Below are 17,945 nucleotides of genomic sequence, written 5' to 3' on the forward strand. Positions count from 1 at the left end.
ATTTCTCATGTTTACTGTAAATTCACCATTTAATTACCATGTACATTAGTGACAAGCATGGGTGAAAGAATTTTAAACACCATTTTAATATACCCCACCTGCTTGTTTACATAAAAAGTATAAAACTGCGTTCTGAATTAACATTTCAAACACAGTTTTAAGCTAGAGAGATATAAATTTCTGTTACAATTTTTCACCTCTAATATTACATTAACATTTTGTTCTTCTAATACAGAAATGAAAGCAAAATGAAAAACAAAGAGGAAAGGTTAGAAAGATGTTCAAATTAGAATCATAATTTACGAGAATCATTAGTAACAGTAGAATTGCACATGTAAAACAGATCGGTTAATGGTTGTTAAAAATATATTAAACAAAATTAACAGTAGTGGTGGCTCTGAGGCTAAGGATCTGCGCTGGTATCCCGAAGGTTGCCGGTTCAAATCCCCGTCACTGCCAAAAGAGATCCTGCTCTGCTGGGCCCTTGAGCAAGGCCCTTAACCTGTAATTGCTCCAGGGGCGCTGTACAATGGCTGACCCTGCGCTCTGACCCCAAGGGGTATGCGAAAACTACCAAATTCCTAATACAAGAAATTGTATAAGGCGAAACAAAGAACAAAAACAATCCAACAAATTTCTAGCCAGTAACATCATCACTGCGTACAAGACAAGAACCATCCCAATACAGTGTGCTAGACAATCACAAGGCACATTCAAATCTACACCCATGCACACACTCACTCATATGGGTTTAGTTCAAGGCTGATAATTAACTAAACACAAATCATAAAGAAAATACTAAGAATTTTTTTTAGATTAATGTAACATAAAATATGTTCATATTTGTTATGAGTCATGCAACCATTAAATTGTAAAAACAACTGCATTAAAAATAATTTAGTATTTAAATTACTTACTTTAACCATTTCTTTGTATTTCTCCTTTAGCTGCTGATATAAATTCCCATATTTAGCCACTGGAATAAGTGATAATGTACTTTTAAATTCACTCCTCTTGTTTTCGTTTGACCATCTAATTATTTTCGGTAACAGTTCACTGCCCAGCCATTCACATTTAGGGTAAATAATGGCATCTGAATACCACTGTTCAATGTTCATTGCTAAAATTAATATTGACCTAAAAGAAACAAAAAGAAAGTACATTTTTTCTTTACAGAAAGTTTTAAATAGGAACTTTAGCATGCCAGGTCACTTTACATACCATTCAGTAGGTATTTATGACTTGGCAAGACATGTTCTAGTTTGTCAATCTTTTTCTGCTTTTAATCAAACATCTACGTGTATATAGTTCATGCTTGTTGTCTTGTGCATACAGTACTATGACAGTCTTACTTGAGTATCCTCCACAGACTACTGACAATAGTATGTTATCAAAAAAAGAGAGTGCATATAAGAAACACACATCCTTTATGCTGACACAGCTGTCAGTATAAGCAACTCTTGACTGACTTGACAGCAGTATAGGAAGTATAGTCGGCTCTGTCCTCTCTTGCACAGAGAATCAGTATTGGCAGTCCAGTCCAATTTATCATCCAGCTGCACTCCCAGGTATTTATAGGTCTGCACCCAGTCACCTCTGATGATCACGGGGTCCAGGAGGGGCCTGGGTCTCCTAAAATCCACCACCAGCTCCTTGGTTTTGCTGGTATTCAGGTGTAGGTGTCCTTGATTAGGTTCCTATACTGACTTATTACCCAAGAGTAAACTGTCTCTGAATCTAGAGATGTGAATAACAATAGTCATGCACCACTTGCCAGGAAGGAGAAAAAAAACAGACTATATAGTATGGCTCATGTATTTAATAATATTATTTATCCTTCTGAGGCAGCCTGAGATGTGTCTTGATCAAAATGGAGCTGTGGGCCAGTGAAATCCTCAGCTGTAGTTTTTGTGATCCTGGACTGAGGAGGAGCACTACCAGAATCCTCAGCAACCAATGAAGATGGACACCACTATACACCTACAGAAGCTGGTAAACATACAGTATTTTGCAAAAGTCTTTGGCAATTGTGGAAAAAATGCTGCAAAGCAGAGACACTTTCAAACATAATGCCGTGAATCGCTTTTACTAATCAATAAAGTTCCTAAAAAGTACAGTTAACAGAAAAAACATAAATGAAATTATTATTTGGTGAGACCAACCTTTATCTTGAAAACAACAAACAGGAATAACTTGACACAGCACCAAATTCTCTTAGGCACACTTGCTTCCTGTTTCTCGAGTTAGGTTGTTCTGTGTCTGCAAGTAATCCCAGACTGGTTTAATGATACTGAGATATGGGCTCTGTGTAGCTATGCCATCTGTTGCAGGATTTCTTTTTCTCTTTTCACGGCAGTTAATTTGTTAAGATTTTGAGGTCATTATCATGCTTCAGGCAAATTTGGTTTCCTTTTCATCTTGGATGAATGGCTTTTTGGTGACAACCCTTGAAGGCCACCTCTGATAAGACTTCTCTGGACTACAGATGAGTGTACCACGGTGCGAGTGGTTTCTGCCAATTATAAAATTTTACGATGCTGGAATATTCTGATTTCAAAGGGAAGTGTTTTATCATGAAAAGGGGTTTGGAGTCACCTCTCCTTAAAACAGAGGTCCCCAACTCAAGTCCTAGAGGGCGGCAATGGCTGCAGGTTTTCATTCTAAACCTTTTCTTAATTAGTGACCTGTTTTTGCTGCTAATTAACTCCTTTTGAATTAATTTTAATTGACTTGCTCTTGAAGATTCAGACCCCTTGCTTCTTTTTCCTTAATTAGCAGCCAAACAATAATAAAATACAAAATAAGTCAAAACATGAGCAAATTGTGTTCATCATACAATATCTGAAAAAAATGAAATATGAAGGTAGCAACAAGCCATGGAATTGAAGAACTTGTTTAATCAACAACAAGAACTGGTGCCTAATTAAAGCAACTAGTTGGAGTTTGTGGCTTTAACTTAGTTAGTCTTCTTTTGGCTCACTCACTTCACATTTCATATTTCACTTCTGTTTGGGTGAAATTTAAGGAAAGAAATGAAGCAATTCAGAGAAACAATGAAGAAATTCAGGGGAACAAATCTTAAAAAACGAGAAAGAGACAAATGGAATATTAGCATTTACATTAAAGAAATTGAAATAAACTGAGAAAAAGGAATCAGAGAAGTCATCCTGAGCAATTAGAGAAATGGCAAGAAAAGCTACATTAATGAATTCAGATCTTTTTATTTTGTCTTTCAATTAAAACAAGACCCTGTCTTAGTTTGGACCACAAGCTTGTGTTAAGTAAATTAGTTTACATTTTTAATTGGAAAAAGAAAAGATAAAGAAGATTTTCAAACTGCTGCTTAGTAAACAACAGGCTTGTCAGCTTAACAGCAAAATGTGTCTTTTTGTTGTAAACTTGAAAAGCTTCTTAGCCTTATGTCTTCTTCGTAAACATCTTATGAACATTTGATACATTTGCAGCTTTTTTTAGGAGTTGTACTGTGTTTGTTATTTGTGCGTGTCATACAATATAAGTTTTGGTAAGAAACAAGTATTGCATTATTAAAATGTTACACTATATTTATAATTACATTTTAACAATTACAAATATCTGTCTGGTACAATGAAGAAAAAAAAACAACTGAATAAATATAGTAAACATATATTTTAACAGCAAAAAAGCCGTTGTGCAATTAATAATTAAAAACCTATAAAGGCATGTATATATTTAAATGGTGAAAACTGCTTTTTTAAATTAAATTTCATTTCATATATGTATATTACAGAAAAAATATCAATATGACAGCTTGCAATTATGAGAAGCAGTTTTTTTATGCCATATGTATTATGGATAGATATTTTTGAACATCTATTATTAATGTACATATTTTAAGGAAAATGTTTTTTTATTTTTTTATGCTAACTGAACAATAAGCCTACAGAAGTTATTTTTATTAAGAAAAAATGAACAATTAACACCCGTGGTCTATAATTTAATTATAAAAATATGAAAGTTAAAACTTTAATATAGGACATAAAGCTTCTATGCATCTGGTTATGCAGGAGCTTAGTGTAAAAAGTTTTTTAAATACCCTAAAAATCTGATTGAACATTCCTACTAATACCTTTTGAAACGAAGGCAAAAACAGTTCAGTGGAATGTCATTACCAGTACTAAGTAAATCTATAACTGTGAGGCAGCATTACATTTTTCAACATAACATTCAAATATTATATATGACATGGGTGCATCTACTTCTGAGTTAGGCTAATAAACATTAGTTTGCCTTCCAAACTAATGTATATGCAAGGCAGAAAATGAATGGATGTGCTCATTACAATCAGGGAATGAATGCACAGCCTGTGATCATTTATCAGGACCGTGTAGGATGCTGTATTAAAAAACAAATAATCTCGTTATATTGTCATCTTCTATTAAAAATGCATTATAATACAAGTTAAAAGATTACACCTCATCTGATCGGTAATTACACTCTTAAAGCTCATACAAATCTGTTTCTGAATTAATTCTATAATGGGATAAAAGTGGCAACAATGACAGCCTGTGTGTGTTTTGCATTTTTTTTAAATTAACAAGTACGATTCCTGCAATCACGTGCTGAAATTGTCCTGCTTCAAACTTAAAGCATTTCCTTAATCTCTGCTGCTTTTCTTTTTGACACATGTTGATGTGGTTCTACATCACCACTGTGAGTCATTTTCATATGATAATTTTTATTCACGATTTTCTCATGTATTATTGTGTCTTCCAAAAGTACTTCATCTAATTGCAGCAGTCACACATGTGTACAGTCAGTACCAATTTTCTTGGTACTATGAATACTGCAAAATTGCTGGTACAATTACATTTTCTGAACTTCTGTATCGATTTAGTACCAAAATATCAGTTCTTCTGACACCCCTACATTCAATTTCTTAATATGTGAGATACAAATAGACTCACAGTTCTTTCTGTTTAAACAAAAGAGAGGACAGTGACTTCACCTCTTCTGGTCTCAAGGACCTAAAAGCTGCTTAGCTGGGGAAAAACAAAATAATTACTGTATTTAGTGTGTTTAAGCAATTGTGGGTGATTTTGTCAAAGTGTCTAAGTGCTCAGTGTATCCAGTTCTGCTTTCCTTTTTTGATCATATCACTTTGTATGCACAAAGAATCCCATTATGGGAAAAGGCTGTGTTTTCAAACATCCTTTCAGTTGAAGATTGGAGCATGGTTGCAACAGTGTCATAAGTGCTTTATGCTTGGTAGATGCACCACAAGTCAAATGAAAAATATATAAATGTGGCTAATTTTATGGCTATTTGTCGTAACAAGTATCTTCTTTCTCAGCCATCGGTTCTAAACAATACACAAGAAGAATATTAAAAGGTGCTCCTACATGATATTTTGATGGCTCTTTTATTTAAATAATAACTGCTCGAGTCCTGGTAAGGTGCTTCCCTTCTGGATTTTCCTTGTTGTGGCCACTGCTACCAATAATAATGCACTGTATACTCAAAATCATTAACCTGTATTCAAATAATTACTTTTTTAATGTAAAAATCCATGCCTTATTTTTTGGCTAATTTAACAGCCATATTTACACCGTAATACATACTGATTTAACTGTTACACATCTCTCCAGATTATGTTAACATTACTCTCTGAATATTCCCACCACAATACTGATTGTTCACTAATGGTGAATCTGGAACATAATAATAATAATAATAATAACATGAAACCAACACAACTAGGGGTTTACTTTATAGTAAAGAGTTACTGGAACCTACTGACAAGACACTTCTAGACTTGCACAAAAATACAGTGGCAGCATATTCTAATATGATGACAACAGATTTATATATAAAATGTGTTTACCTTACTGTCACACTTATGTTTATAACTGTATATACATACAGGTGCTGGTCATAAAATTAGAATATCATGACAAAGTTGATTTATTTCAGTAATTCCATTCAAAAAGTGAAACTTGTATATTAGATTCATTCATTACACACAGACTGATGTATTTCAAATGTTTATTTCTTTTAATGTTGATGATTATAACTGACAACTAATGAAAGTCCCAAATTCAGTATCTCGGAAAATTAGAATATTGTGAAAAGGTTCAATATTGAAGACACCTGGTGCCATACTCTAACCAGCTAATTAACTCAAAACACCTGCAAAAGCCTTTAAATAGTCTCTCAGTCTTGTTCTGTAGGCTACACAATCATGGGGAAGACTGCTGACTTGACAGTTGTTCAAAAGACGACCATTGACACCTTGCACAAGGAGGGCAAGACACAAAAGGTCATTGCTAAAGAGGCTGGCTGTTCACAGAGCTCTGTGTCCAAGCACATTAATAGAGAGGCGAAGGGAAGGACAAGATGTGGTAGAAAAAAGTGTACAAGCAATAGGGATAACCGCACCCTGGAGAGGATTGTGAAACAAAACCCATTCAAAAATGTGGGGGAGATTCACAAAGAGTGGACTGCAGCTGGAGTCAGTGCTTCAAGAACCACCACGCACAGACGTATGCAAGACATGGGTTTCAGCTGTCGCATTCCTTGTGTCAAGCCACTGTTGAACAAGAGACAGCATCAGAAGCGTCTCGCCTGGGCTAAAGACAAAAAGGACTGGACTGCTGCTGAGTGGTCCAAAGTTATGTTCTCTGATGAAAGTAAATTTTGCATTTCCTTTGCAAATCAAGGTCCCAGAGTCCAGTGAGAGGAGGAGGAAGAGAGGAGAGGCACAGAATCCACGTTGCGTGAGGTCCAGTGTAAAGTTTCCACAGTCAGTGATGGTTTGGGGTGCCATGTCATCTGCTGGTGTTGGTCCATTGTGTTTTCTGAGGTCCAAGGTCAACTCAGCCATCTACCAGGAAGTTTTAGAGCACTTCATGCTTCCTGCTGCTGACGAACTTTACGGAGATGCAGATTTCATTTTCCAACAGGACCTGGCACCTGCACACAGTGTTCTTGATTGGCCAGCAAACTCGCCTGACCTTAACCCCATAGAAAATCTATGGGGTATTGTGAAGGGGAAGATGCAATACGCCAGACCCAACAATTCAGAAGAGCTGAAGGCCACTATCAGAGCAACATGGGCTCTCATAACACCTAAGCAGTGCCACAGACTGATCGACTCCATGCCACGCCGCATTGCTGCAGTAATCCAGGCCAAAGGAGCCCCAACTAAATATTGAGTGCTGTACATGTTCATACTTTTCATGTTCATACCTTTCAGTTGGCCAATATTTCTAAAAATCCTTTTTTTGCATTGGTCTTAATTGATATTCTAATTTTCCGAGATACTGAATTAGTTGTCAGTTATAATCATCAACATTAAAAGAAATAAACATTTGAAATACATCAGTCTGTGTGTAATGAATGAATCTAATATACAAGTTTCACTTTTTGAATGGAATTACTGAAATAAATCAACTTTGTCATGATATTCTAATTTTATGACCTGCACCTGTACATATAGGTGACTGAAGTTAAGAGAAGCACAGACCTTACGTTCTCTGCTTACTCTTCTCCAGTAAGATAGTCACCCATCCTGATCTAACACTAACCTGGTGAAAACATGCCATGTTTAAACTGTTCTGACAGGAGATGCAGGTCCAAATTACACATGGTGCAGCTTTTTTGCAAAAACGTTACATACTGAGATTTACTGGCAGTTCTACATCATTAATCGAGTCCTTCAGCCTTCATGATATTTGAATTCACATATGCCCACTAAACAAAACTAAGTGATCCATGTGTTATCAGCAAAGACACAGTATGGAGGTTTTATATTTATATATTGAAGAATTTTTCATTGCACTGCAAAGTGTCAAACCAATAAACCCAATAAAAACTTCAGAAATTAAAAAGTAACCATCACAGAAAAGACAATAAAATAGGTGGAAAGAACAGCAATAATTCACACATGCATCGAAACGAAGGAAAAATATGTTACGCCCATTTACTAATTACCATGTCTGATACATCTCCAGCCTTCATTTAAATGAAAAGATTAAGGAAACCTCCAAATAAAAAAGAGAGGGAGAGACCTGTTCCAGTCCAGATCATGGTAACCTAGGCATTGTAGGTTCTGCTAGTTACCACCATGCAATGTTCAGACTGGAACAGATTGTGATGTCTCACCCACTCACTTTTAAAACAATTCCATATAGAGTGGAGACAGATAGGGTATTTTCTATATTCCACAATCAAGCATAATCATCTCCGTCTTTTTCTGATTTCTAAACTTCTCTATCCAATAAAAGTTATATTTATTTTGTGTTAATATTGTAAATACTTACTTGATATATTATTGGGCAGGAATGTAATTCTACACTACTATATTGTACAATATACTTTATACTACTACTACTACTGTATACTGTATAATGTTGCGATAGTGTCACAAATTGTATATTGTGCTGTTTATTTGTATTTGCATTGTTATGTACAGTGTATGGATGAACTTCCAAGAGAAATTTCTAGTAACTATGCTAACTGGCAATACATTTCAAGTTACAGTTCAAATTCAATCTGAGGAAAAACAAAGTTCACCTCAAGCATAAAAATGTATAAAAAAATAGAATCAAATGCAAGTAAAAGCTTACCATTCTTCAGATGAAATTTGCTTAAGCTGAATTTGATAAATGTTACTTTTCTTGAGAGCAAAACTGCCTCCTTCATTGCTCTCTAAAGGCAGAAACGTCACACAATGACCTTCAGGATCTGAAAAGATAGGCTGTATTATTAATTAATGTTATTTATCTAGTCATTACAAAAAAATGTTTGGTTATGTTCAAGGTGACAAAACATAGATATGTATCCCAGCATGTGCAACATACACATTAATGTTGACAATGCAGGCAAAATCACCTCACATAACCTTGCTTGTCCCTATAAACAAATATTATGAATATTGTTCTGTGAAAGATAGCAGTTTTCATATCCTGGACATGAGTCATTTTGAAAATGTGATTACTGAAGCATACAATAACTTAGGATAATGTAGGATTCACATAATTATTTCTGAGATATTCCTAATAATACTTAAAGTATAATGTTACTATGTTGTGGCTCTGACAAAGGATGGTCTATGTAATTACGTATTTAACACATTCAAAGACAAAGCTTCAGCTCTAATTATGGCATTGAAAACAAGAACTTGTGCAAAAGCAGTACATCACCTTAAATATTTTCAGTTTTGTATAAAAACTCAAACACAAACCATTACCACAACTTCATATGGTTTACCTTCTTAAGGCAATCTTGACAAACAACAGATAACAAATATTCATGGGGGAAAGAATTTAATGCCGCTATGTTAGACTTAGAAAGTTCACAACTTTGTGTATTAGTAATTAGTAATTATGATTATCATTCATAATATATGATGGCAATTTAATTTGTACACACAAACTGGAAATTAAAGAAGAACACCTGTCTGAATCTAACTCTTAAATCAGGAAATACTACTTGGCCCTGCCTGTTAAGAATCTGTTTCATTTTTGACTTTTTTTGGACAATTCCTGCTATCTTATGTGTGGCTCTGCTTGTGGTTTTGTACATTTGAGAACTAAAATCTTGTGTTTTTATGTACATCCAGTAATGTTTTTCATGAAGTTAAAAATTATTTGCATCTTTTTGTTTAGCCATTATTGTTTATCTAAGTACAGTAAATAGCTATTTGGTGACTCCTTTTATTTATAGTTCTCAGAATGTTGCTATTAAAGGACAGCCAGGGATGTATAACACACGATAAAAGTTATGAGCCTTAGTAACTAATGGTCTTGTTCTACAGGTATATCTTCTCCTTATCAAGGTTTTGAAAATATAAAGACAATCTTTTGCAAACGTGTGCTTTTTACTTTCATCTTTTCATTACAGAACCATTTGGCTATGATTTCTTGACTACAGTTCTGATTATGGTGAGGGCAAAAGACAAGTTTGAGTTTTCGGTACTGATTGATTTTTGGCTAATTGATCTGACTACATTTCAATGCTGGGACAGTTTGGAGGGAAAGTTCAATTTTCTTAGAGATACCTTGAATACACCGCAGTGTAAGCATTTTTGAAATCTGAAAAATTCACATTTGAAACTATCTTAAAAATTATGAAACATTTTGTGTCCTCAAATAAAGTTTCAAATTTTCCAACAAAAAAGTTATTACACATTAATTATTTAGTATAAATATCTCCTTTTATTCTCTGATAGCCACTTTTGATGGCAAAACAAATTTTTCAATACTAATTATTATAGCTCCAAAGAGTCACACATATTGGGTGTAAACTTACCTTTACATTTGTGGCTTACACAAACCCCTGCAACACCAGCTCTACTCTCCTGCTGCTTGACATACCAGGTAATTAAAAAGATTTACTGTACATAACCAGAACAGTAAAAAATGCAAACTAGAAAAACAGAAAGGCACTTATCTAGAAATGAATAGAAGGAGAAACAAACTCCCGAAGTGTGACTCTGTGTTCAAACAATAAAAGACAAAAACAGAACAAATATATATGGAAAAAGTGAGGTGCCTAGGAACCAATCACATACCAATGAAAGAGGGGGTCATAGAGTTTTTGACTGTCACCGGAAGATGCCTCCCTTCAGTCGGTGAGGAGATGGTGATCCTTGAGCAGAAAGCGTTCTGCGCCAAAAGACATGCTCAATTAAGTATGGGATGAATTTGACTATCTCGTTGATGTTGTCCGTACTGCTGGAGGACGTCATATTGAGCACTTGTAAAATTACATAATAAACTTTATGCTCACCTAAACCATTTAAGATTTACTGCATTGTTCTTTAATGATTTACAAGTGAAATAAATAATTTTGAAATCACCCTGTATATATATATATATATATATATATATATATATATAATGTATATGGTTGCGCTCATAGAAGTCCAGTCTCAGGGCATACATTAGCCATGCTAAGCATGGGCATTATACTGGCTTGTTCCATAGTTTGAAGTAAAGACACTGGGTGCAGCTGCATGTCTTTTTTGTTTCCGATCTCTGTGCAGATGCTTTGGAAGAAAATAGAAATGCCTTGTAAACAATAAAAAATCTTTCATTATTATTATTTCATAGAGTCACATGTGTTTTCTTGATTGGGGAGGGATCCTTTAAGGCTGGATCCAAGCACATGGCTAATTATGCATGCAAATAAGCCATGCAGCACTGGGTGGCAGTACCCATAATATTCTCATTATGGTGAGCAAATGAAAACAGTGCAAGTTTTTTTTTTTTTTTTATATAAACACTTGCAGGATGGAAGGCTGGAGTACTGATCAGGTGGTGATGCCACACAGTTACATATTAGCTTGGCAATGAACTTACACTATGCATGCATGAAAGTTCGGTGCATGGCTGCTATATAGCTCTGTGATATTATGCTGACTTTGCAAAGCATCATGGGGCGTGGAGGAAAACAATATTGTAAGACTTTTTAGGAAAATATTTGGTGAACAAAGTTACAGGCAAATAAAGGCAAATCTTTACAAAGTCATGGAGTGGCTGCTGCTTCACCACCTGAGGCCACAGGTCCGCCACGCCCTCGACCCTCTGCAGTTCGCATACCAGGAGAAGGTGGGAGTGGAGGATGCCATCATCTACATGCTACACCGATCCCTCTCCCACTTGGACAGAGGCAGTGGTGCAGTAAGAATTATGTTTCTGGACTTCTCTAGCGCCTTCAACACCATCCAACCTCTGCTCCTTAGGGACAAGCTGACAGAGATGGGAGTAGATTCATACCTTGCGGCATGGATCGTGGACTATCTTACAGATAGACCTCAGCACACGTCTCAGGAACTGCAGGTCTGACATTGAGGTCAGCAACACAGGAGCGCCACAGGGGACTGTACTTTCTCCTGTCCTGTTCAGCCTATATACATCGGACTTCCAATATAACTCGGAGTCCTGCCATGTGCAAAATTTCGCTGACGACACTGCTATCGTGGGCTGCATCAGAAGTGGGCAGGAGGAGGAGTATAGGGACCTAATCAAGGACTTTGTTAAATGGTGCGCCTCAAACCACCTACACCTGAACAGCAGCAAAACCAAGGAGCTGGTGGTGGATTTTAGGAGGCCCAGGCCCCTCATGGACCCTGTGATCATCAGAGGTGACTGTGTGCAGACCTATAAGTATGTGGGAGTGCAGCTGGATGATAAATTGGACTGGACTGCCAATACTGATTCTCTGTGCAAGAGAGGACAGAGCCGACTATACTTCATTAGAAGGCTGGAGTCCTTCAACATCTGCAATAAGATTCTGCAGATGTTCTATCAGACGGTTGTGGCGAGTGCCCTATTCCAGGGGTAGGCAACGTCGGTCCTGGAGTGCCACAGTATGTGCAGGTTTTTGTTCCAACCCAGTTCCTTAACGAGAACTCAATTATTGCTGATGAAGCACATATTGCTTAAGTGACATTTTAATGCTTCATTTTAGTGGTCTCGCTTGTTAAGGTTCTCCAACCTTAATTGCTTATTTCAATCTTAAACTGCTGCATTCAGTGTTTTAATTGCTCCTTATTAGCAATAAGATGTAAAAGACAAAGCAGCCAGCAGTTCTCCAGCTAGCTTTTTTCCAATTACATCTGTGTGTGTTCATCATGCACTGTTTGATTTAATAAAACACTTAATAGAAAAATGTGACAGACTGAAAATGATCTGTTTTAGGCTTCAAATCATTTGGATGATATCCTTGGAAAGGAAAAAAATCTACGATATAAAAGCCTTACATTGCACAGACTAACAAGCCATAAAATTAAATAAGGTCTGAGATTGGCAATGATTGGTTTCTAATTAAGCAATTGGGTTGAATGAAAACCTGTAGCCACTGCGGCTCACCAGGACCGACATTGCCTACTCCTGTTTTACATCTTATTGCTAATAAGGAGCAATTAAAACACTGAATGCAGCAGTTTAAGATTGAAATAAGCAATTAAGGTTGGAGAACCTTAACAAGCGAGACCACTAAAATGAAGCATTAAAATGTCACTTAAGCAATATGTGCTTCATCAGCAATAATTGAGTTCTCGTTAAGTAACTGGGTTGGAACAAAAACCTGCACATACTGTGGCACTCCAGGACCGACGTTGCCTACCCCTGCCCTATTCTACGCAGTGGTGTGCTGGGGAGGCAGCATAAAGAAGGAGGACGCCTCACGCCTGGACAAACTGGTGAGGAAGGCAAGCTCTATTGTAGGCATGGAGCTGGACAGTTTGACATCTGTGGCAGAGTGACGGGCACTGAACAGGCTCTTGTCAATCATGGAGAATCCACTGCATCCACTAAACAGTGTCATCTCCAGACAGAGGAGCAGCTTCAGCGACAGACTGCTGTCAATGTCATGCTCCACTGACAGACTGAGGAGATCGTTCCTCAGTGGCGGGGTTAAACGTTAACATTATACAAAGTTATTGTCTGTTTTACCTGTATTTTTTATCACTCTTTAATTTAATATTGTTTCCTTATCAGTATGCTGTTGCTGTAGTATATGAATTTCCCCTTGGGATTAATAAAGTATCTATCTATCATTTGTTTACTTATTGTTATACTTGAAGTTCACATTTTTCCATCTAAAACACAGTATTCAATGTGCACAAGGTTTTCACTCAGTACCCAAGATAAGTTTTATTTCAAAGGTTAGGCATTTATCCAGTTAAAAACTGCCAAAGTTTCACTTTTAAGTGGATACAAAATTTATCTCTGTATACCACATCAATAGGTTGATGGAGCACTTAAACTCAGAGAATTTGGAGATGAGCATTCACTCCTATTGGAGCAACTGTTTACCTGCTAATACATATAAGAACAATACACATAAGAGAAAGAGTACTATTCTAACTCGTTAGAGATTTCAAACGAAAACAAATAATACAAATGCACCCATTATGGAAAAAAAAACTATGTATTTGTTTGCCATTAAAAATGGAAATAAACTACATTATGCACAAATATTAAACTGAAAATATATACATGAAATATTTCAATGAAATAAAAAATAACAACCTTGTTCATAAATTACCAAACAGGACCTAAATCACTATTTCTGTGTATATCTTATGAGAAATTGACTTCTTAAAAATAAATAAATAAGAAAACAAAAATAAATTACGATCACCTTTATGCACCAGTGCCTGCTTGATACATCTCATTCAAACAGAGAAATGGCATTCTATATCACCTACCACATGGGCTAACATTTAAGGAAGTTGTAATTCAAACAAAATTAAAAGCACCTCCCAGCTCAGTGGCATAGCTGTGTGGATTCTGCATATTCTTCGTGTATCAAGAGTCTTTTATAACATCCCAAAGATGAGAATTTTAGGTTAATTTGCAAAATAAAAAATGTCTCATTATGAATGGCAATAGGTAAAGTGCATGTTATTTGAGTACAGTCTCTAGAAGCTTAGCATGTAGTTCCTGCTTTACTCAGGTCCTGCAATTGACTGCAGGTTTCTGTGACACTCTAATGAAACACACGTTGACCATTTTACATTCACTTTTATGTTGTAGGGAGAAAGGCAGTATAGTGATTTATACTGCTGTATCACACTGTATATTTGATGTCTATAAGGATCCCACTAGTCTACCCCTCCCCTTTAAAAGACACGCAAATTAGATTTTGATGCCAATTAACTAATTTGCGTGTGTGGCATATGTTTCCTTGGGCCCTATATTGAAACCAGTCCATACCTTGTATTTTATGCTGCCTGCATTACTACTGGCTCCATGAAAAAGACAAAATGGGTTCAGAAAAATTATGCACGTTGCTTACAATAGATTTCGTCTTTCCTATTTTCACTGGAATACACAATTCGATACTTTTGATTCACTGTTTTTGCAACAGTAAAGGAATACTGTATATATTCTGTCTTCTTAGGGTTGCCAGACATCCCTTATATATGGGACATGTTCCATTATTTGATAATTTTGTCCCCTGTCCCGTACTGACCTTTCAGGGAAACCCAAATATCCTGTATTTAGTTCATTTTCAAATTTTGTAATAAAAATATATTTTTAGTACCTTCTTACGGTACTTAGTTGTAACTTTATAAATAATTATACTTTCTTTTCTCAGATTCTCTTGATGAAAATAATCCAAATGTAACGAGGAAACTAATGTTTGCTGCCTGTTTACAACTTGTTCTGTTGCTATGGTTGGCTGAGGACAGCAACACTGTTACCATTTTGCTCTCCAACCTCTGCTGTGCAGTTTTGTATCAGCATTGCAACAATGTTGTTACTACATACCACAGCCCACTTTTCTGTATTAAATTATAAAAATATTTCTCTGTTGTCTGTATTAAATAAATATTTTCAAATGATTTCACTTTTAATTACAGAATTTTTTTTAGCTTGTATTAAATAATTTTCAAATGATTTTACTTTTGTTTTTCTCATAACCCAATAAAATCCTTGCTTTATGTTTTTAACTTATGTCTCTACTTTTATATAATATATTGGTCTGGGTGTGTAGGGGGCATGTATAAATTTATATACTGTATACAGCAATATAGAGAGAGATTTTAAGAGTGTCCCATATTTCTAATTTTCTAATCTGGCAACCCTGTGTCTTCTGGAACACATATACAGGTGCTGGTCTTAAATTAGAATATCATGACAAAGTTGATTTATTTCAGTAATTCCATTCAAAAAGTGAAACTTGTATATTAGATTCATTCATTACACACAGACTGATGTATTTCAAATGTTTATTTCTTTTAATTTCGATGATTATAACTGACAACTAATGAAAGTCCCAAATTCAGTATCTCGGAAAATTAGAATATTGTGAAAAGGTTCACTATTGAAGACACCTGGTGCCACACTCTAATCAGCTAATTAACTCAAAACACCTGCAAAAGCCTTTAAATGGTCTCTGATGAAAGTAAATTTTGCATTTCCTTTGGAAATCAAGGTCCCAGAGTCTGGAGGAAGAGAGGAGAGGCACAGAATCAACGTTGCGTGAGGTCCAGTGTAAAGTTTCCACAGTCAATGATGGTTTGGGGTGCCATGTCATCTGCTGGTGATGGTCCATTGTGTTTCTGAGGTCCAAGGTCAACGCAGCCGTCTACCAGGAAGTTTTAGAGCACTTCATGCTTCCTTCTGCTGACGAACTTTATGGAGATGCAGATTTCATTTTCCAACAGGACCTGGCACCTGCACACAGTGCCAAAGCTACCAGTACCTGGTTTAAGGACCATGGTATCCCTGTTCTTGATTGGCCAGCAAACTCGCCTGACCTTAACCCCATAGAAAATCTATGGGGTATTGTGAAGAGAAAGATGCAATACGCCAGGCCCAACAATTCAGAAGAGCTGAAGGCCACTATCAGAGCAACATGGGCTCTCATAACACCTGAGCAGTGCCACAGACTGATCGATTCCATGCCACGCCGCATTGCTGTAGTAATCCAGGCCAAAGGAGCCCCAACTAAATATTGAGTGCTGTACATGCTCATACTTTTCATGTTCATACCTTTCAGTTGGCCAACATTACTAAAAATCCTTTTTTTTGCATTGGTCTTAATTGATATTCTAATTTTCCGAGATACTGAATTAGGGACTTTCATTAGTTGTCAGTCATAATCATCAACATTAAAAGAAATAAACATTTGAAATACATCAGTCTGTGTGTAATGAATGAATCTAATATACAAGTTTCACTTTTTGAATAGAATTACTGAAATAAATCAACTTTGTCATGATATTCTAATTTTATGACCTGCACCTGTACTGAGTGTATACTGTTGAAAGCCTGAGCGTACAAACTTGATGGAACAACACAGCGCACACTCACCTACGCAGACTCATGTTACTGTAAAGCCATTACTACGGAACGTGTATTATTAAATCAGTTTACGTCATAAAAACTGTATTGACGTTTTGGTGTTTGAATAGCGCTTACTTGTTTTGCAAAATATTACTTTCAAATTAAGAGGATGCCAAAATATTCAACATTTACTCAAAAACACCAACAGGGTTTATGTCGCGCTTTATTTGATCGACTTATCAAAGTCCTCATTAAATGCAATAGTACTAAATACTGACATACCTTTTACAATAATTTCCTTGTTACATAAAACCTCTGTGTTGTTTACTTTGGGGATTAGAGAGCGTACGATAACCATTTTGTTTTCATGACGATGCAACATGTTCTCTCCGTCATTGTATTTCAAAAAGTTTACCACTTCATTAATATTTGGAGGTTCACCGTAACATAAATCGGTCAGTCTGTCCTCGAGCTCGAAGTCGGGAACTTCTCCGCTCTCTTCTATTTGCACGCCGCATAATCTCTTATTTATAACGTGAGGTTTATTAATCCATACATCCACAGCGGACCAAAACCCATCAGGTAAGACGTGACTGTGATCTCGAAAGGTTTCTTCTGCAACTTTAGCCATTTCCTTCAATTGTTCCCATGCTTCCATACGCCGCATCACAAACACGGGTCGCATCATGATGACGTCTTCAGCGACTTTTAAAAAAAACAAACAAAAAACTGAGTGCTGCAAACTGCATTTCAGAAACCAGATATTTGATCTTAATTTACAGCATGCACCTTGAAGATGCTGCATATTAGCTGAATGTATAGGCTATCACAGTGGCACTTAAGTGGTTCGTTCAGTGTAGGTTATTTTTGGTACACGTTATTTAAAAGCGTGCAGCCACATTTGGGAAAATATCAATGGGAATGGTGCATTTTTATTAAATGAAATTGTTTGTTTGAAATACTGTTTATAACTTGAGGAAACTGTGAACATAATGGAGTTTATGGAGAAACAACGCCATTTGTGTCATTGCAAGTTACCTTGCATCATAGTTCCATATACATATATAAAATGAAAGGTAAATTATCTGCCATGCACACATTTGCAAACCATTGGGCCTTGAACCTTGATCTTGGTCTCAGCTGAGAGTTTATGTTGTGATA

General features: G+C 36.1%; 1 protein-coding gene across 2 annotated transcripts in view; it reads right to left on the bottom strand.

Annotated features, from left to right (window-relative positions):
• trmt44 (tRNA methyltransferase 44 homolog) overlaps positions 1-17,488 on the bottom strand; it is a 46,670-nt gene extending 29,182 nt beyond the window's left edge. For both annotated transcript variants that reach the window (XM_028792561.2, XM_028792560.2), the window contains exons 1-3: positions 17,067-17,488; positions 8,607-8,724; positions 918-1,137 (exon numbers count right to left, since the gene is read on the bottom strand). In XM_028792561.2, the coding sequence (XP_028648394.2) occupies positions 918-1,137; positions 8,607-8,724; positions 17,067-17,472 (744 nt within the window). In that variant the 5' untranslated portion in view covers positions 17,473-17,488. The remainder of the gene's footprint in view (positions 1-917; positions 1,138-8,606; positions 8,725-17,066) is intronic.
• Positions 17,489-17,945: the final 457 nt, after the last annotated feature.

Source organism: Erpetoichthys calabaricus, chromosome 5 (genome assembly GCF_900747795.2).
Source record: "Erpetoichthys calabaricus chromosome 5, fErpCal1.3, whole genome shotgun sequence".
Lineage (NCBI taxonomy): Eukaryota > Metazoa > Chordata > Cladistia > Polypteriformes > Polypteridae > Erpetoichthys > Erpetoichthys calabaricus.